The 21,854-nt window shown below is 48.2% G+C and overlaps 1 protein-coding gene across 1 annotated transcript in view; it reads left to right on the top strand.

Annotated features, from left to right (window-relative positions):
• Window positions 1–21,854, top strand: part of bicc1a (BicC family RNA binding protein 1a) — a 68,386-nt gene that overhangs the window by 40,082 nt on the left and 6,450 nt on the right. Inside the window, exons 7-16 of the mRNA XM_080016284.1 lie at window positions 4,905–5,087; window positions 6,853–7,104; window positions 8,807–8,938; window positions 13,324–13,525; window positions 16,505–16,666; window positions 17,310–17,497; window positions 17,580–17,721; window positions 20,234–20,387; window positions 20,847–21,006; window positions 21,468–21,507. Of these exons, the coding sequence (XP_079872410.1) occupies window positions 4,905–5,087; window positions 6,853–7,104; window positions 8,807–8,938; window positions 13,324–13,525; window positions 16,505–16,666; window positions 17,310–17,497; window positions 17,580–17,721; window positions 20,234–20,387; window positions 20,847–21,006; window positions 21,468–21,507 (1,615 nt within the window). The remainder of the gene's footprint in view (window positions 1–4,904; window positions 5,088–6,852; window positions 7,105–8,806; window positions 8,939–13,323; window positions 13,526–16,504; window positions 16,667–17,309; window positions 17,498–17,579; window positions 17,722–20,233; window positions 20,388–20,846; window positions 21,007–21,467; window positions 21,508–21,854) is intronic.

The raw sequence follows: 21,854 nt of genomic DNA on the forward strand, positions 1-21,854 counted from the left end.
GAGCGCAACGGCCGGCGCCGACCTGGGCGTACGCTCATCCGACCCCGGGGAGCAGCGGGTGCAGGAAGGTAGCCTCGTGTTCCAGCCGACGGAGCCATCCATTTGGCCCGGGGGAGAGCCCCCACTCCGGCCTCCGACACGCAAGACATCTTGTTCCTTTGTCGCTCCCTATCTCCAGTCCAGCAGTCGCTTCGTTTCATTCCAGAATATCTTTCCGAGGGTTTTCATCCCCGGCTCCCTCTGAAGCGTCATGCTCCATTCTCCAACATGGGTTTTTTTTTTGTTTTTTTTCAGGGAGTGGTTCCAAACCGCAAGCCTCCTCCCTTGGCCCCCATCCTTCCCCAAAACAATGGTAAAGCTGTAGCGTGCGTCTCCGTCCCGGCCCTGTTTGCAGCTCCGTCTCCAGCTCCGCTCCCCGTCCTCTTATTAAAGCTTCAGATTGGGCCCCGAGTGGAATCCCCCCGTCCCCGTCCTCTCGCCCGTGTCACGGTTTTCCGTCGTCCCAGCTGTGTGGGTGGAGGGCCTTTCCGATTTGTGCGAAACGGGGCGGCCTCCGCTTTCTCTGGGTTTTGACTCCGCAGCTTTTCTCTTCTGCGGAGCGAGATGGTGATGGTGTTCCGTGTGCGTGCGTGCGTGCGTGCGTGCGTGCGTGCGTGCGTGCGTGCGTGCGTGCGTGCACAGCGTGTTTTGGCACTTGGCGGCGGCGGCTCAAGCCCGCGTCTGCTTCACGCTCGAAGGGTGTTTTCACAAGCGGCGAAAGCCGGGGTCCGGTTCATCGGCTTCCTTGCTACGGGGGGAAAAGAAACAGAACCGAAAATGGACTGTACCGCCACCGAAACAAAGGGGCTTTAAAGTATGAGCTCCTTTAGAGCCGCGCAGATTCCCCCTTCGTCCAAAGAACACACGGTCAGTGGACGGCTTGGGCGGATCAAAGTCCAAGTTCGCAGCTCTCCGACGACCTGGCCCTCCTTCTCTGCACCCGGGCTCGCTCTCCCAGCACCGCGGCGCCAAAACACTTACTGCAGGGTAGTTTTTATGTTATTCAAACACCGCTTTGCTGGGAAATCCGTCGACATCAAACTTCGATTTCAATATCAAGGAGATAACTAACCAGCAGGCTCTGTTGTTTTGGAACACGGGATAAGATCTCGTAGTTGGCTAAGATGTCTGAAAAGAATGATTTGAGTTCCCCTCCAGATGAACCTTGACCTTCCCCATCCGTTCGTCCACGCAACTCAGCTTCTCCCGGCCGGTGCTTCCCGACCTCCACCCCAAAGCGGTTCACACTCCACCTGCACGGGCTTGACTCGCTACACCAGGGTTACATTTGTGCAAATGCCTATTGAGCCGCGCTCTCATCGGCCTTTTGTGTTCCTTGGCAGCGCCGCGGTTCGCTGGACGCCTCCCTCCCGCCCCTCCGACATTTTGCTTCGGTCAAACGGGCTCAGGAGTCCTTCGGTCGTCAGCCGCTCGCCTCCGCTTTGGCCTCTGGCGGGCCTTCCCCCACGTTTCCTCACCACCCAACCGGAGTCAGCCTTTTGCCGAGACGCTCATCTACGCTTCTGTCAGTGCTTTCTCCGGTGTCGGTGCCGCAAGTCCGCGGGCTGCTAACGACGGCGCGGTTTCCTCCAAAGAGAATTGGGTGCCTGCGCCCGCGGAAACAGAACGGCGCATTATGGATTGTACGTCGGGTTATGATTCAAAGTCCACGCTCTGCAGGCTGCCCATGGAGAAATGATTTGTTAGTGCCTTGCCTCCTTTTGTTTGGGTTAACCGTACGCTGTCCTGGGTGGCCCCCCCCACCCCCCACCCCACATCCGCCCGTGTAAAGCAGAGGTGGTTGGTTTCCAGCTTATCCGCTCGCCGAAGTGCAGATGTTGGGAACCCCCCCCTTTAAGGTTCAACCGTGGGTGTTGCCTTACAGATTGTCTGGTCTCCACGAGAGGAGTTCTACCTCGAAGCTCCGAATGGACCGCTCACTGGGAGTTGTGTGAAGCGTTAGGACGTGACCAGAAAATTAAGATGTTTCTCCCTGGATGTTTTTTTTTAATCATTTCTTTCTGTCCTCAGGGGGCGACAGAACCGAACCCTCTTTTTTTTTTTTTTTTTTAACCTTCAGATTTAATCTATGCAGCCTAGTTGCAGTGTTGGCCAGGTAGAACGTGAGAGCTGAGATGGACTCCTGCGAAAAATCCAATTCGTCCTGTGTCCCACGCCCCGAGTCCCGCTGTTGTGCTTGTCCTCCCTTCCCTCAGCACTGACCTAAATATCCCGAGCCCTGAGAGTGCGAGTGCTGAAACGTGATATAAATGTAAGGCCAGGCGCATATGGAACTGATCAGAGAAGCATTTCTTTGGTCAGAGCAATTCATGCTGCTTGCCCTCCACTGGCAGCCAAAACCATTGTGGCATTCTGCCCAAAAGCCAGTGTTTGGATAAGAGTGTGTGTGTGTGTGTGTGTGTGTGTGTGTGTGTGTGTGTGTGTGTGTGTGTGTGTGTGTGTGTGTGTGTGTGTGTGTGTGTGTGTGTGTGTGTGTGTGTGTGTCCGCCTGCGTTAGTTTCCGTCCTTGGCCGTGTGCATGCACATGCATTCTCTTCCTTGTGTGAGCGTTTCTGCGTCTGTGTACATTCCCTCTGTTTTTTCTGTGTGTGTGTGTGCGACTCCCGTGGGTTCACGAGTACTGTATGTCTGTGTGTTTTTTCGGGGGAAGTGCTCCTTGCCGACATCAATTCTGTTTGAGAGACTGCTATGAGCCAAGCGGAGTTAACTCGAAATAGTCTGTCTTTGTCTGCTCTCTACCTTTTGTGCAGCCTTTTCTGCGGTTTAAGGCGTTGACGCTCCAGCGCGGGTATGAAGGTTGTTGCCGGCTTACCCAGACGGTCGTGCCGTGGGACGGCGCGTGTGTCGGGCTGAATCCCAATGAGCCGCACAGTGGTGTAAGCGCCCTTGTTTTTCCCGCTTGGCGTGACAAAGCAGCGCGTCTCTCCTTTCATTCACTCAGCCACGGTTTGCCTGGCATCGATCAGCCTTTCCATCCGGAAAGGTTCAAGTGCACGGGTTGACGTGCCAAGCTCTGCCACTCCCTGCTCAAGGGGGAGGTGTTTTGCATCTGCGCGTGGATGCGCACGTGATAAGAAATCTCCCCCTCTACCGCTCGGCATGTGTTTCTACTCCAGGTCCAAATGGTGCGAGTCACCGTCTCTCGCCATTCAAGCCACTGCGGCTGAGGAGAGGGTGTACACACAGTGCCCTGGGCTCACTGAGGAAATCTGTTTTCTTGCAGTAATAACTGCATTGCCATTGTTGTCCATCCAACTGTGCTTTCAGAACTGAGTTTGATTCCTAAGTATTAGATAAATATTGAAAGGCTGAGGCTACCTGGTCCACCAGCATTTCACAGGGTGGGGTGAGTCACCAACTTCGATCTTACGGTTACCCTCGATGCAAACATGCAGATCAAGATCGTCCTTCCATATTCTGTGCCACCTCAACCACCGTGAAACAATTTTGATAAAATAAGGTTGTACAGCAGGTCTTTTCGCATTGTAAAAAGTAATGTTCCGCCGCAATGCCTCAGAGGACACGAAGAAGAAGAAATGACGTCACTTTCGCAAACAATGTTTAAAATAAGCCACGACAAATAAACACCGGAAGCGAGAAGTTTCACTTCTCCGTGAAAACAAATCATCTCCCTGTCGTGATGGATTACGAAAAAGAGGAATGCAAATGGCGGGGCACTCCCCGCCATTTGCATTCCTCTTTTTCGTAGCATTCTGTGAATTGTTGTTTTGTGGCGATAGGGCTGGTGATGTGCGCGATCTGAACGGGCCACTTCCTTAAAACTATCATTGTTATCAAACAATAAAGGCAGGAAATGGCAATGTTAATAAGTAACAGAATTGAGGGGACAGGCTGGTATAGTTTGCATGAACTTAGAATGAAAAAAAAACAACTTAAAATTAAAATTGAAGGATTAACTTAATTTATGCATTTTCCAATATTTCTTTATACATTTTTATATATTTTTTTATTTATTAACGATTCAAATATTATTTCAGTAAAACACATTTAAAATTACGTCGGAAAAGCAAAAAATGTCAAATTTCGAAATCTGACCCAAAAGTATGGGGGTGGGTGGGTCATATGTACTGTTGATTATTACACAGCCCCGTGGAATACTCGGTTCGGATTGGTCAAAAGCGGCATTAACATACTGTTAATAACGTCCGTTGGATTCACATCCACATTACCCGTTACTTGACTTCTCTTTTTCCTGTCTATTGGTATTTGATGCACTTCACTCAACCCTTGGTGCAGTGCACCAAAGACCCGGTCTGCCTCCTTTTCCCGCTCCCCCCCTTCCTCCAAGAGAGCGAGAGAGTGACTGCGAGAGCGTCACGCAGGGCTTTTTTTGTTTTTGTTTGTTTCATTCAACAAACAAAACGAAGAGGAAGGATGGGACACGGGGCCCTACACACTCACACACACACACACACACACACACACACACACACACACACACACACCCCTGAAAGGACACAATTCACGAGTGAGTGGGCGTGTTTTTATCATGCTCTACGCCCACTCAAACCCCACTTCTCCGGTGGGATGTTCGCGCAGACTGTATCTGCTTCATGCTCTTTTCTGCTTGCCTGTATATATAATATATCCATGTAAGCACTGAAAACATGTATAATATTATTCATATTATTATTTAAATTGTGCTTAAAACTGAGACAATTTGGTAGTGAATGTTGAAAACGGGGACATTTTAGCGTTTTATGATATCTGTCACAGCTCGAAACCGGGACAGTGCCGGACGAACCGGGATGTCTGGTCACCGTGTCCATCCTCCTGTCCGTCTTGGCCTCATCTTGTTTCTCTTCCTCTTTCCTTCTTTTCAGGAGCTCCTTCCTTTGGTGCTCACGTTTGAGCTTCCAGCCATCGTGCAGCCTGACCCCGGCTCTCCCACAGTGCAGCACATCTCGCAGACCTACAACCTCACCATCTCCTTCAAGCCCCCCACGCGGCTCTACGGGGCCAACGGGGTGGTCCGCGGCTCCCAGAACAACACCGCGGCCGTCAAGGTGAAGGGAGCGGCGTACGGTGAACGGACGTGACCGCGTCTACATCCCACTCAAACGTCAAGCTCGGAGCCAGGATGAATTTTCAGCACATTTAAATGGCCAAACATGAGTATTCAAATGAGATGAATGGTTTGAGGGGGTTTCTTCAACTTTAATGATACTGCTAGGCTTTGGTTTGTCGCTCACTATTTATGTAAGTCAGACGATCGGAAACAAAATCTCGTTCAAACTTCTGAACTTCACATTCTTCAGAGAGCTGTAGACGTAAACAACGATGCGCTCTGGCCTCAAGACAAACTCTCAGTCAAAGTGGGTTTGGAGAAGGGGAGACGGAAATATCACATAGTAAACAAAATCAAACAGAAACAAACAGTGGCCGGACAGCCAAGTTTTCAGCCAGTAGCATCGATGGTGTGTAGAACTTCACCGGGTCCACTAATGCTCCTCACTTGCACCCTGTCACCGCCTCCGTTACGCCTGGTACCGCAGGGGCTGGGGAGTGCCGGCAGACGTGCGGTGGCTTTGAGCGGACGGCTTTCCTATAAGGGGAAACTCTCCTTAGCACTGTTTCTAAGTCCTGCTGCCGAATCCGCAAGGTCGAAAAGTCCCTCTGCCGTGACCCTGCATGCATCCCATAATTAAACCAGAGAATGCGACTTTGACACCACACTCCAGCTCCTGGTGTGTATGCGTTTAGGTAAGCGCACGGACACACACACACCCTCTCCGTCTAGGTTGGTGTAAAGGATTTATCCGGAGCCTCGCCATGTGTTTCCACGATCCCCCGAGCTTCCGACCATCATCTCCTCTCCCACCACCAAACGATCCCTATAATGTTAGACGTCCGTTCGGCGTTGCCAGGCGGTTTGTACGGGCTTTGCATAAGGAGGTAATTTTGTAAAATATCTTGCCCGTGTGCGCGTGAATGCGGGGATTTGCATAATGCATGCAAATCGGTTTGCGTAGTGGAAGGGCCCCTGAGTTCACTGCAGGTCCAAGGGTTCAGGCTGGATTTTGGGAGCAGGGCCATGTGCAGGCTGGGGGATTAGAGGAATATGTATGCTATGTTATGCGGTGGTGGGAGACCCTTGGAAAACCTCTGAGGACTGCCAAAACCACCGTGTATTGCTGTGCTACACTGGCCTTGCTGTGTGGACCGTCTTGGTTGAAATGGTTGTCATTCCCAGGCTGAGTGGTTACTTGCGGAGGAGAGTAGAGACGGCAAGAAGGTTGACTTTTCTACTGACCGGCGGGTGAAAATGGCCAATAAGTTTCTATTGGATTCATCAGAAGCTGTGGTCTTCATCCGAGACGCAGGCAGAGACGCTACAGCCCTCACCCCTAACCCTAACCCGGTTTCAAATTGGTTTATATGGTGCAGTGGTTTCCTACTGGTCGAGCCCAAGGATCCACATTTGAAAGAAATTCGGGACACTTCCACAAATATTTTTAGATGATATTTGAATTTCTGGCCTGCTCGAAATGGACCCCGTGGTAAACTCATGTGTTGGATCAAAGAGTTTGGGTGTCGTAGGACTTAAATTTACTTTTTTACCATTAAATATCAGCTTGTAGTATGGAGAATGGAACCTCTTTCGTTCCCGCCCACCTCCCCGAACGCCTGTCCCTGCACTTCCAAGACACCGGACCGAGTTCTACGACGACGGTGAAGAAGTGCAATTGCGTTCAGAAGCTGTAGGGGCGTCAAATTCCAAATGTTACATGGTGCCGCTTCAATTTGTTCCCCGCCCTTTGTTTCCCGCAGAGGGGCACGACTCTGCTGCTGGAACACCTGGCCGGCAGCCTGGCCAGCGCCATCTCCGTCAGCACCCACCTGGACATCGCGCCTCAGCACCACCTCTTCATGATGGGACGCAACGGCAGCAACATCAAGCACATCACCCAGAGGACCGGGGCCCAGATCCATTTCCCCGACCCCAACAGCCCTCAGAAGAAATCCACGGTCTACATTCAGGGCACCATCGAGTCTGTCTGCCTGGCACGCCAGTACCTCATGGTAAGTGTGTGTGTGTGTGTGTGTGCGCGTGTGTGTGTGCGCGCGTGTGAGAAAATTTGTTTGTTGGTATCGTTTTGGTGGAGAGCATTTACTCTAACGGCCGTGCTCCACCGCTTCTGCGGTTAACGGGTGGCATTTGCTCGCAAACCGCTCCCCAAGAATGAGCGACTTGAATCAACAGTAATCTATCCGCTATCCGATTCGTCTTAGAGGCTGCAGCTATAATGGATGCATTGTTTTAATAACATCAGCACGGCATGTGCTGATGATGCATGGCTTGGGAAGACGTTAACCGTAGCTTTGGGAAGTTAACCATGATGGGGCCTTAAGGGTTTTAGAGCGGCCTTGGTGAGATATTCGCTCGGCCACGACCGCGGAACCAAAAATATCCGTATCGGATAAATGACGATCCATAGGTGGACCGGCTGCCGCGTGGATATTTGCGGCGACGCGATTGGAGTGGAATGCCTCCTTTCCACAGACACATTTACCTTGCTGTCACTGCTGTACTCGAGCCCTCCTAGTGTTTGGGATTTTCTGTGCGGTCCTTCGCTGTAATCCACAAGTCAGCATAGTAGCGTTGGCGCACGGTCCGGGAGAAGGGACCTCACATCTCGACTTGTCTCTCTTTTCAAATTGCCTTTGCGGTCGCTCTCACGTTGTTGCCCGTGACCGCTGCCCCCCCCCCCCCCCCCTTTATCGGAATTACCCGGGAATATAATCAGAGGTGTGGTTTTCAACAAAATAAAAAAAAGTGTAAAAAAACGATGGCCACCTAATCATCCTTGGCCCCGGGGCTTCTGCTGAGCTGGTGGGTTTCAAACATCACAGCTATAAACATCCTCGGCGCTGTGTTTGGAGATCCGTAATACAGGGCAGTCATTCAGCCGGGGCTGTCTTCTCTTTGTCTGCGGTCGCCCGTTTGGCCTCGAAGACATTAAGCAAATGCCAAAGTCGTTTCGGTAAACATGACTTTCTTTTTTTTTTTTTTTTTTTTTTCTTCTTCTTGCGCTCTGGATGCCGGTCGCACAAGACGGGACGGGCCAGGAGGGGAGGGGTGGCTTGAAGGGGCTTCACTTACGAGAGAGAGAGAGGGGGGGGGGGGGGTTTGAGAGGGCGACGGGAATAGGAGTGAAAGTAGAAAAGAAGGCGGAAAGTCCAAGGGTGGAAAAACTACGCACACCCCGTACCGTGTGTTTTCTCTCCTCGTTTCAGCCAGACTTTAGATTACAGTTGTAATCTCAGTACCAGCCTGGCCCAGAACTCCAGCTAATTACACACTCTCTCTCTCACACACACACACACACACACACACTGGAGTGCCATCCAGTAATCTGCCTAAAATACAGACGTTTTGTGGCGCTTGCGGTTGCGATCATACAAAACAGATTGTCCTTGGAGGAATTTCCCAAGCTCTCTGTGGGCCGTGGGTGAATCCACATGTTAATCACGTGTTTTATCCGTGCTGCTAGGCTAACATGGAGCTCTGCAAATGATATCTCTTAATGCAGATTTACTACTATGTGAGAAGTGGTGCTCACTGGGGGGAAAGAATGGGGGGGGTCCTAAATATAACATCAATAAAAAGTGTGTGTGTGTGTGTGTGTGTGTGTGTGTGTGTGTGTGTGTGTGTGTGTGTGTGTGTGTGTGTGTGTGTGTGTGTGTGTGTGTGTGTGTGTGTGTGTGTGTGTGTGTGTCGCAGGGCTGCCTGCCCCTGGTGCTGATGTTCGACATCAAAGAGGACATCGAGGTGGAGCCCCAGTGCATCACGGCGCTGATGGAGCAGCTGGACGTCTTCATCAGTATCAAACCCAAACCAAAGCAGCCCAGCAAGGTGAGACGACACCGGCAGCCTAACGTCCACACGCCGCCCGGAAAGGGCGTTGACGAGAATGGTTTCCTCAGCGGCTGAAGTCCTTTGACCGGGAGAATCGTACGTTAAGTCAGTGGGTTCTTATCAGGTCCTTGAGATGCTTGAATTACACTCCGTCCGCGAAAACCTTGAAAATAAAGCCATTTTGTGCTGAAGTGCTTGAAAAGTCCTTGGGAAGGAAAAAAAAACACATTTACGTCACAGATGATGCCAGGGAAATTGAATCCAGTATGGTTGCACTAGACATCACTAACGGTAGATGACAATTACATTAATAATATGTTAATGTTAAAAATTAAATAATGGACAATGAGATTAAGATTTTTATATTTTAATTAATAAAGATCACATTGAAAATGGGTTGTATTTGTTTTGCGTGAGGTCCTTGAAATTGAAAAAATAGTACTTAAAGTACTTGAAAACCCTTGAATTTAATTTTGTAATGCCTGGATGAACCCTGTTAAATGGACCTTCTAGCTGTATTGTATATTATTATTGTATGTTTTTAGGTGATAGTGGTGTTGCCATACCTCTGGAAAATAGATCAGGATTCCTTGTATGTCTGTTTAAAACAACACTGCAAAGTTATTTTGAGGACATTGGCCTTCAAGACATTTTCGTCTCTTCCTGGCTATGCTTACATTAATCTAATTTCACGACCCGCCGACAGGATTGTAAAACCCCGCTGCGAGCACGCTGGAATAATACTCTGAACTCCGGGTTCCCAACCTTTTTTATTTATTTTTTATTTTTTTCTCCTCAGAAACCCCCCCAACCAAACTGGCCGGTTTGAAAGACGAGATGCTCATTTTTTTTTTTCATGTATTCAAAGGTTGACAGTCGTTGGTTCTATTTTCGTGGTAGAGAGATCAAGAATTTTAGGGCGAACAAATAATTAGAATAAATATATATACATCAAAATTTGATTATAAGGAAACGTATGCCCTAAAATCGTCCAAGGCCTCGCGACCCCCCACCCTTCAGCAATCTCTGGGAGCCCCACCCCAGGTTGAGAATCACCAATCCGAGCTTAAAGTTGGTGGTATACCCAAAAATACGCAAGAACAAACAATGAACATGTCCCTGAACGCCGTTGGTTTATTCTTTATATGCCATGCCACCAGGGGGCGCAGAGTGATTCAGTGGCACCTGGTTCCTGAGCGAGGTGTGTGTGTGTGTGTGTGTGTGTGTGTGTGTGTGTGTGTGTGTGTGTGTGTGTGTGTGTGTGTGTGTGTGTGTGTGTGTGTGTGTGTGTGTGTGTGTGTGGACATGGAACATTTTGTTGATAACCTTACAGCTCATTGAAACAATGCTTCAGTCCTCTTGAAGAGTGATGACATTAAAAGCAATTTTCTCATGTATACCTGCATGCCTTTGGTATGTCATAGAGTGAAGCAAAGAAACTGTGAAAAGAGATCAATTATTGCTAAAGAGATCAATTATATTCTAAAATGGCCTGGACAGATTTGTTGGTACCCCTTAGAAAAGATTATAAATAATTGGATTATAGTGATGTTTCAAACTAACTGTTTTCTTTAATTGGTATCACACGTCTTCAATCTTATCATCAGTCATTCAGCCTATTTAAACGGAGAAAAGTAGTCACTCTGCTGTTTGGTATCATCGTGTGCACCACAATGAACATGGACCAGAGAAAGCAAAGGAGAGATTTGTCTGAGGAGATCAGAAAGAATATGATACACAAGCATGTTAAAGGTAAAGCTATAAGAGCATCTCCAAGCAGCTTGATGTTCCTGTGACTACAGTTGCAAATATTATTAAGAAGTTTAATGTCCTTCAGACTGTAGCCAACCTCCCTGGACGCGGCCACAAGAGGAAAATCGACCCCAGTTTGAAGAGAAGGATAGTGCGAATGGTAGAAAAAGAGCCAAGGACAACTTCCAAAGAGATACAAGTTGAACCCAAGGTCAAGGTACATCAGTGTCTGATCGAACAATCCGTTGCTTTTTGAGTGACAGTGGGCTCCATGGAAGAAGACCCAGGAGGACTCCACTTTTGAAAGGAAAACATAAAAAAGCCCGACTGGAATTTGCTAAAATACATATTGACAAGCCACAATGCTTCTGGGAGAATGTCCATTGTACGGATGAGTCAAAACTGGAGCTTTTTGGCAAGTCACATCAACTCTATGGTCACGGACGAAAAAATGAAGCTGTCAAAGAAAATAACACCATACCTAGTGTGAAACATGGAGGAGGCTCGGTGATGCTTGGGGGCTGCGTCTGGAACAGGGTGAAGAGCAAAACAAAACACTGGACTATTCTGAAGTGGCCTTCTATAAGCCCTTATCTGAATCCTATGGAACATCTATGGAAAGAGCTGAAACATGCAGTCTGGAGAAAGCACCCTTCAAACCTGAGACAGCTGGAGCAGTTTGCTCAGGAAGAGTTGGCCAAACTACCTGTAGACAGGTGCAGAAGCCTCACTGAGAGCTACAGAAATCGCTTGAGTGCAGTGATTGCCTCTAAAGGTTGTGCAACAAAATAATATGTTACGGGTCCCATCATTTTTGTCCATGCCATTTTCATTTGTTTTATTATGTAAAATATTCTGTTGAATCAAAAAATCAAAAGCAGTCTGATTTCTATTAAATATAAGATAAACAATGATGGATGCCAATTACTTTTGTGAGTTTCAAGTTATTTCAAAATTGTGGTTTCTTCTTTCTTCATCAAAGGTACCAACAAATGTGTGTGTGTGTGTGTGTGTGTGTGTGTGTGTGTGTGTGTGTGTGTGTGTGTGTGTGTGTGTGTGTGTGTGTGTGTGTGTGTGTGTGTGTGTGTGTGTGTGTGTGTGTGTGTGTGTGCGTGCGTGCGTGCGTGCGTGCGTGCATATATATATATATATATATATATATATATATATATACACACAAACACACACACACACACACAGTGTGTGTGTGTGTGTGTGTGTACAGTGTATGTGTATATATATGTATGTATATGTGTCGGTATGGGTGTGTAAGTATATATAAAACCGCTCATAACCGCTTGCTTCTAATGTGCTGCTCCGGAGAAGGTGGTTCAACTCTGTCCCCTGCATTTGGAGCAACCGCCAACATGGGGAGCTCTCAGGGCGAGAAAAAGACAAAAGCTAAAGTTCGCCTCGGGGGTTTGCACCCAAAACACAAAAAGAACCCAAATCACAGTGCTATTTTGTTCTTCGCTTGTTCTGAATGTGTCGTTTTGGTCAATACGTTCTACTTCTTTTCTTTTGAAGTCTACTGCTGCCTTGCAAGGCTCTATAATGCTGCCATAACACATTAAACAATGCTATACTTGATTTGTTTGCTGTGGTGATGTGCAGAATGATTTCAACTAATAATAATAAAAAATGTAACCGTCAGCCTACTAGTCCAGGTGCCCGGCCCCGGCCCCAGCCTGGGCCTTCTGCCTAAACCCTGTGGGCAGCGGCGCATCAGTGCCAGTGTAAACTCCAACCCGGCCCAGAAGCCCTCCAAAAACCCTTCACTTAAACATTTTAACGAGGTGACAGTAATAATCCAAAGCGCCTTTTCTAAATGGATGGAGTTGCCGCCGTTGCTCCGGCAGACACACAGAGCACGGTTGAGAGAGAGAGAGAGAGAGCGAGAGAGACTGATCGTGACTGGAATCCATTTTCGCCGCCATCCATCTCTGGCAAGGAACCCGGACATGATTTGTGTTCCCGTTGACTTAAAAAAAATAAAAATAAATAAAAAATTCAACTTATTATTTGATGTTGCTCTGGGAAGGGCGCAGTTTAGCGGTGAAGCCAGACGGACCCGGGACCCGGAATGCCCCTCGTCCCTTTCTCACAACACGTACGAATCAAGGGAAGAAAACCGCTCACCTCCGGAAACGGTGACGTCCGCGAGCCTGTCCGACTGATTTAGCACCTGAGAGCTATTTCCTCCTCCTCGCGTTGAGTAACCGCCGTTGCCTAATATTCTCCGCGCTCATCTCGTTTGGAGCGGCGCGACCCCTGACGCAACGGGTCAGGGAACGCTCTCGTTCCCTCCTCGCTTCCTGCGTCCCCGCTCCTTTCCCCCCGCCCGGCCCCAGTGTTTATCCACCTAATCAAATTAATTTCCTCTTCCTCCCTTCCTGCGCTTTCCATCCCCTCATCCTCCCTTCCCCTCCCTCTCTCTCTTGCCGTTGTTTCTGGCCCTATCTCCTCCTCCTCCTCATCCAATCCCCTCTTCCTCCGTCGCTTATTCTCCCCTGATCCTTTAACCAATCTGCCCCCCACCCCACCCCCCTCCTTGGTTTATACTTCCTTAGTGTTTTGATGCTTCCCTTCCTGTGCTATATATCCATCCCTCTCTCCTCTGTCCCTTCCAGTCGGTGATCGTCAAGAGCGTGGAGCGGAATGCGGTGAACATGTACGAGGCCCGCAAGTTCCTCCTGGGCCTGGAGAACAACGGGGTCTCCTGCTCATCCTCCACGTCGGTGGCGGTGAGCGCCTCCACCAACGGCCCCTCCATCATCTGCCCTGTCGGCCTGGACATCCTGACCTCAGCTGGTCTGGGGCTGAGCACTCTGGGTAATTACCATCGCAGTACTTAACTTTTTTTTTCACATTATTAGGAGCGTTGGGACTTCGCCGCAGACCGCGGCGGCGTAACTGAGGGAACGAAAACGTTGCGAGATGCTCTTAACTAATATATTCTTTGGGAAGGTGCATTTTATTTATTTATTTGGTTTTTTTGCAACAGTGTAATGACATTAAAATAAAAATGAAAATAAACCTGCAAGCTGCTATGTAGGGTCACGTCCATAGCGCCACCTCCTTGGGTGTAGACCTTGACTTTTATTTAGAGAGGACATGGCGTATGAAGGACAGCTTGTGTAAGGCCCTAGGTGGCTCCGTGGAGCAAATTTAAACGTGACCCGTGACAGTCATGCACAAAATATGTCTGTTTGTTTATCCACTGTATTTGACATGATTCACAGCTTAGGTGCTGGTTGGCATCTTCGTCGCCTACATCTACACATATTTTGGGAGCGTTTAGGGAAAAACACAGTTGGTGATGTGTGGCGCTAACGGGAAAGAAATCATGTGGATGGGGAAAATCGTTGAAGAGTTACAAGAAATTTAACCTTGGAATAAATTGCGAGACCCTCTAGTGGTCAAATGACACCCGAATTCCTGCTTTAAATGATGACACATAATAAACCCAACCCGTGATTCCACAACCTCCAAAATCTGCCTCCGCACATCATTTATTTTAATTTATGTCCCTGTAAATCGAAGGGGACGCGTCGTGTGTGCGGCGAAACAGGGGAAAACTCGGCTCCCGCTATAATAAGCTTTTCCTACATTTTTATTGGTAGCAGCTATAGTTTTACAGGAACTCTTAAGAAAATTTACAGCGGGAGAACATCAGAAAAACTCATCCGCCGGGGCGTCGCTACACCGCCTGGCCGCTTATTTGCATAAAGCTAAACTGGGCGTCTCCAAGGCTAACCCAGATCTCTCCACCAGCTGTCGCTCCGCTCCCCCTCGCCTTCCGCCCGTACGCCCAGCGCGCGTCGGGTGCCGGTGACTTGTCGACGCTCTGCCGTGAGCAGGCGGTCGCAGTGGCGTTCGGGGTGAGGTGCCACCTCCTACGTCGGTGTCGCCCCCGCATGTTTAGTTACGCGTTCAGGTCACGTGAACACCCTTCAGGGTATTCAGGGTGTTCACAGAGTCTGGGGACCAGGGCTTCCCAAACCTTTTGTTATGGCCACAACCACGTGGTTTAACATTTTACTTTTCTGAAAAAAAGTGCAAAGCAAAGAACAAAAATACTCACCATCATGAGATGAATAATTAACTTTGCTGCTGTGCTAGGCAGTATTTTATGTTGCTTAAAATAAACAGTAATAAAATAAATTTTAAAATATTAATTTACCTTATATATGAATATAGTGTGTGTGTGTGTGTGTGTGTGTGTGTGTATATATATATATATATATATATATATAGATATATATATATATATATATATATATAAATAAAAGATTATATATATTTTTTTTTTCCCACACCCACTGAATTTGTGGATTAGTGGTTTTAAATGCGTTAGAGTTGGAGTTTCCTGGAAAGCTGACCTCACAGTGACTACGGGACAGGGATTTCATGCTCAGATTTCTGTCCTCCACACCGCGGACGTGTCTTTGATCAGCCAACCATCAGAAGTAAAAACAAAATGAAGGGGGGGGGGGGGGGGGGTGTGGACTCGACACGCTCTCACTTTGATTGGAACCAAACATGAAAATATGAATCATCGGAAAAAGGGGTTGTGATTGCGTGGGAGTTTGTTTGTCTGTCTGTGCAGCTTACCTCAGCAGAAAGTCATGTCGTCGGTTCAGGGGAGGAATAGGAGGTTGTTCGGTTTGTTTGCGAAAACAAGATAATGTGAAGATAATAATAATAATAATAAACTTTTACGTTTGATTCCTCATTACTTTATCTGTTCACGGGGGGCACTTTTCAAACCATGTCACAACAAAACAAACGGACGGAGTTAAAGGAGTCATTCACAAAGTCAGTCACACACAGAGAAGGAGTCTCCAGGGTAGTTGCTGTTGCTGTTCCCTCGTTAATTTAAAAAGCAGGAATGGAACGCGTGTAAAAACAACTCATAAAAAGTACATTAAAATCACATGGACATAACACAATGAAACCTGAGTCACAATGAAAATGCTCATTTAAACAGAGTTTTGAAGAGGATTTTTTTTTTTTTTTTTAATTGTACAAAGGAGCTTATCTTAGCCGGAGTGTTTCAAAGGTTGAAAAAGATGTGATGATGGTCGTATTTTAGGATTCATAATTGTGTGAGCTGCAGCTTGAAGCTCTTGCAACATAATTATTTATTTGAATTAGCTTCTTAGCTGTGTGTGTGTGTGTGTGTGTGTGTGTGTGTGTGTGTGTGTGTGTGTGTGTGTGCGTGTGTGTGTGTGTGTGTGTGTGTGTGTGTGTGTGTGTGTGTGTGTGTGTGTGTGTGTGTGCGCACGCATATTCTTCCTGTCTCGCTGGAAGTTTGGGGGCCCATGGCTCGCACCATGCAAGGCCACTTCCTGGCCTTTGGTAATTGCTACATGCTTTTCTTCCTCAGATTACAGGCCCCTGTGCCAGAAGGATCCCTGGCCTTATTCTTGGAGCCAAACTAGCCCCTTGTTAAAGCCACAGACCTGATTCTTTCTGTTTTCATACACTGTGTTTGGGTTTAGACACCACGCACCGCATAGTTTGCTGCACTCAATAACACGGCGTTATTGGGTACCAGCGCACACAGGATACATGCCTCTGCATCTGTGGCCTCCTAGATTTTTCAAACTCCTTCCTCTCATTTGCTTTCTGGTCGATGGCAATACGGAGACATTCCGGTTAAATTGCTCGGAAGGTCAGAGGTTTTTTTTTGTTTTTTTCTCATGTGTGTGTACAGTATATGTATAATGGGTTTAGTTTGACCGCCGCTGATCTGTCTTTCTGTCTCTGCTCTCTCCTTGCCCTTCGACTCCCTCTCCGCCCCGGCAGGTCTGCTGGGTGCCACCGCGCCCCACTCCATGAACAACTCGCCCACAGCGAATTCGGTCCTCAACAGCTTGAACTCTTCCCTGAGCCCCCTGCAGACGCCCAGCCCCAGCGCCGCCTCGCCCTCGCCCTCCCTCTGGCCCAGCTCCCTCACCAGCACCCAAGGTCTCCTCCTTGGGCTGATATTGAATTTTTTATATATATAAAAATGTAATCGCTTATAGTGGTGTAGTAATTAAAATGTACTCGAATTTTACCCTCAAGAAATATATATTTTTAATTCAAAAAGCAGTGCATTGAGTTATATATTGATAAGATGACTGAGAACAGATGCACAAACTAATCTTGATGAAAATGTGTCCAATGGCATTCTCACCAAACACAAGCTTCTATCGTTCTCCCATTCCTTTGCACTAAGCCAGTCCCCAGGAAAAAACAAGCCTGTTTACATGAAATGCCATATTAAAGCATGAAAAAATAAAAACAAATGTTTCCTACGGACCCCTGCAATTCTGGACACATCGGGGCGCCCATGGGGGACTGTGGACCCCAGTTTGGGAAACCCTTGAACATAAAACGTTTCATATTTAAACGTCTGTGAGCATGATAAGGGGATTGAATGTATTCCACTGGAATTCCTCCTTCATATATCATCTGGAGTCGTGTACAATTTGCAAGGAGTTGTAGTTCATTTAACTCGATTATTTTGATGTTCCCCAGCGTCTACAGGTCGTTAGGCAGATTCCCACACCTTCCCTCATTAGTTTTACTGCTTCCTAATTGGCTGATCGTCCTCCCTCCCCCCCAGGCTTCTCATCTCAGCTGATGCTGCACCCAGCCACCCAAGCCACCCTGAGCAGCATCCTGCTGTCGGGGGTCCAGGGCTACACCCAGAGCACGCCCTCCCCTCCGCCCGGCCTGGCCCCCATAGACAAGCAGCCCAACGGGGTCCCGGACTGCTCCAAGGGCCCGTGCACGCTCAACGGCCACGTCAAGGTACGCCGGGGGTCTCGGGGGTCTGGGTGAGTAACGGACCAAGAGTCCTGTGTCTTATTCTGTCCGGTCGGTGTGTGTCCAGCATCCCAGCTCCGTCTACGGGAGGATATCCACCGCCTCCCTGGCGGAGACCGTGCTGAGCCCGTCCCAGTGCGACGTGGTCCAGGAAGCCAGCGGACACAACCCCTCAGAGCCGCTCTCCAGCAAGTCCAACCCTGATGAAGGTACTTTTTTTTTTTTTTTTTTTCCAAAGTGATCACATTTTTGAACGAGGTTCATTTCAGTGCTCAAACTGCATAATTCTGACCTTTCGCAGTAATGTTGGGAAAGCATAATTGCTGGATTTTTAATATTTTGTCAACCATTTTTTCAATTTCATAAACCACAACCGGTTAATTTGCCATACTCTTTATCAAATCATGCATTTTTTTTTTCATCATTTGATTTACAGAATGTTTGGTATTTCACCACGAATATGCCGTTGAGGCAATTATAACACAATCCTTTTTCTCTTCTTTTTTTTACTCTGGTTTACCTCAAGTCTGATAATGTGTTGTTATAGCTCTCCGGCCAAATACCTACCTTGGAAGAACAGTATTCACCTAAAAGTTAATACCGTGCTGTTAAAGCCATACATTCAATTTAGCATTTAGCACAACCTGCCACATCGTGATTTACTCCCGAGCCTAAACCCCGGATGGACAAAACCTCATGAATTATGGACATTTTGGACTTGGGAACCAAGTTTGGCCCGAGGCAGATCTGCAGACGCTGCACGGCCGCTGGCCCCTCTCCCCGCTGCTCTGGAGATTTATGTCGCTCCCCTGCCCATTTTGCGGGAGAGAAATGAATGAACTTATTCATTTTTACGCTTGTTCTCCGAGCTGCGCATGGAGGGTCGGTAGTGACATTCTTCTGCGGGGAGGGAGGGGGATAGACTCGTGGTTTCGCAAGTTCCTCATTTCCTCTTCTTTTCTCGCACGTGCGGTTTTCCCCTCGAAAGCTCCTCTCTCACGCGTCTCACTTTTCCCCCCGTGTTTTTCCGAGCCGGTCTCCCCCGGCGCGGCGTGTCCCAGTAAGGTCCCTCCCCCCTCCCCGACCTCCTCCCGTGTCCCAGAGTGTGTTTGAACTGGCTCGCCGGCACGTTGTTTTTTTGCGACTCTTAATATCGTTGATACATGCTTGTGCACCCACACACACACACATAATTAATCAAATCGTACTTTGAAAGAGAGAGGTATAACACACAGAGCAGATTCCTGGCATGCAGGAGTGGAACGGCGAGGAAAGTAGATGTCTTTAACCACAGCCGCTCCATTTTTAATTAATGGGCTGCCGACGGAGACCTTTCACATTGTCGCATCGACACCGAGCAGAGCTCCCGTTAGCCGGCAATTTACAACGCAGTCCGGGTAAATACGACGCCTCCCGGGCGTTCTGGCCGACGAGAGCCACCAATGATTCGATGATTATAGAGAGTAGAACCAAAAATGTTCAAATATTAACTTGACGTGGGCTGTCTTGTTATCACCCCCACCGGAATCACCCTCCAGTTGCAGAGCGCTCGTAGAATCGCACGTCGCACAGAAAAGGCCCTTTTACTCTTTGACGGGGAAACGAGGTGCTGATCGATCCAAGCAGGAACCTTTCAAATCTTCATTCGAAACCATACGGCTCCTCTTCCTCGTCCGTTCTGAAGACACTGTGTTCCGGTGAAGGGCTCAGCCACAGCAGCCGCTGTCGTTGACGTCCGCACGCACACGTGGAACGGGCACTTTTTAATGATCCGTAGCCTGACTCATCAGCTCGTGCGAGCCGTGTCCGATGCGCTGCGCACCGCTCAACGCCGCGGCCGGCTTGAAAATATCTCGGCGCCCCGGTCAACTCCGGTGGGAAGGACCTTGGGTCCGGACAAGGAGCAGGCGGGGTCGGCGCTCTCGCCACGCGGAGAAAGTGTGGACATCGACCCTCAGTACGGGACTCAAAAGGTCACCCCCCTCCCCCACGGTTGAGTCGGCCCCGCTCCAGGGCTCGGCAACGCGGACCCTCGCAACCGAGGCCGAGAAGTCCCTGGACGGCCGCTACGCCCGCGTGGCCCCTGAGGCGTCGCGGCAAAAGGACCACGCGCGGGAACATCCACCTCTACGACGGCGAGTCCGGGGAGCGTCGTCTGTGGCATTTTGCCGCCCGCCGCATCCGACACTCTGAGCTCGCCCGACCAGGGTTCACGGCGGCGAGGGGGAGAAGCAGGCTGACCCTTGTGGACCAGCTCATGAAGGAAGCCGGAACCCCAACCGCAGATGAGCTGCGCCACTGCATGGTAGATAGGGACAGCTTGAGGAAGAAGACTTGTCACTACCACCCAGGTGGCCCCGACATGATGATGATGATGCACGGCGTAGCTGTAGGATATTAAATCTTTATGTCTTTATATATTTTTGCCTTTGAAGTCCAAAATATAAGATGTGTTGATACGTATCATTACATTTACATAATACGGCCATTTTTTTTTTTTTTTTACCCGTTCGTGAAATGAACTGTAGTCCTCCCGGACACAGCGACCCGTACATGCCTCTGTCACCGAGTTACACACCACAGACTTAATATAGCAAAACTAATACAAACAAAATGTTTCATACTCTGGAATCATAACACTCACCTCGCGTTCCCGTAAAGTCATGTTTGCTTCCCGGGTAAACAGATGGTTTTGTTTTTATTCCTCCTTCTTCGCTCAAGGCTCTGACACGTTTGTGGAAGTGGGCATGCCCAGAAGCCCGTCCCACTCGGCCAACGGCAGCGAGCTCAAACAGATGCTGGCTTCCTGTAAGACGTCGTCAGGGAAACGGCAGGCGGTGGAGCTCCTGCAGGGCACCAAGAACTCCCATTTACAGTACGTTTCATTCGGCCGCCGCCGCCAAAGACCTGACAAGTCTGTGCATGTCTGCCGGTGTCTAATCGAAAATGCTGCCAAATGCTCTCCTCTCAAAGACTCGCACACATCTGGGAATAAGTTGTCGTTATAACCATTTTTTTCTGTTTTAGTTAATATTAATTTTTGTTTTACATTTAAAAAAAAATGTATTTAAAATGTTTAGGGTGTATTGCCATTTTTTTAGGTTTATTGTATATCGCCAATTCGTCTTGGTTTTCACATTTTTATTCTAATTTCTGTATTATTATTATTATTTCCTATTGTTTCTCAGCAATTTCCATCTCGGAATAAAGTGTCTCTCTAGCTATTGATCTATAAAACTCTCTATCACCCAATGAAATTAATTACGTAATTCAATGTTTCAATGGTGCCTTTCTATCGCTGACTCCATCACCCGTTTGCGCCGCGCCCCAACAGCTCCGACTGCCTCCTGTCGGACGCGGAGTCCAGCTCGTCGGACAGCCCCGTGGCCGACAAGAGGGCGCCCGGCAGCGAGCGGGCGGCCGAGCGGGCGGCCCAGCAGAGCGAGAGGGAGAGGATCCGCCTGGCGCCGCAGACCTCCTTCGCCAACATGCAGGTGTGACGAGACGGCGCCCGAAAAATTTGGTCTCACTCAACGTTGGGGATGATGGAAATCGCTTTTTTTTTCATGCACGCATTCACACTTCGTATTAGACATTCTGTTGTTGCTGCTGCTGTTGTTTCTGTTGTTGCTGTTGCTTCTGTTGTTGCTGTTGTTTTTGTTGTTGTTGTTGTTGTTGCTGTTGTTGTTTCTGTGGCTGCTGTTGTTGTTTTCTGTTGCTGTTGTTGCTGCTGCGGTTGTAGTTGCTTTTGTTGCTGTTTTTGTTGTTGTTGCTGCTGCTATTGTTGTTGTTTCAGGGGCATTCTTTTAAAATGACCAGCTGACAGCTATGTTCTTTTTTTGATTGTATTGTTTTGTAAAGCACATTGTGTTGCCTTGGTATGAAATGCGCTTTATAAATAAACAATGTGTTAGTGTGTGTGACATCGAAATTGTATTTTTTTTTTTTTTTTCAGGCGTTTGACTATGAACAGAAGAAGTTGTTGGCAACTAAAGGTAAGTGTTTCTGTTTCAAAGCTGATCGTGCGCCTGTTCAAACCAAACCAAAATATTGTTCTATTAGACACAGATATAGTGTGCTTCTTGTCATGTAGACTGGATAAGGTTTAAGGGGCGGTTTTGCAGACAGGGTTTCATCCAAATCAGGACTGAGACAATCCTACCTCAATTAATCCGGAATTTAAAAATGCCTTTCTGAGACGTTGTTTAATTTAAGATGAACTAGTTCTTGACCAGGAAGTCCGAGACTAGACCGAGTAATGAAGGGCTGGTCAGCTCCTTCTGTCTGGTCTTGGTGCTGGACTTCCAATCCGACTTGGTCCAGATTCTTTATTTCTCAACAA

This window comes from Zeus faber, assembly GCF_960531495.2.
Source record: "Zeus faber genome assembly, chromosome: 16".
NCBI lineage: Eukaryota > Metazoa > Chordata > Actinopteri > Zeiformes > Zeidae > Zeus > Zeus faber.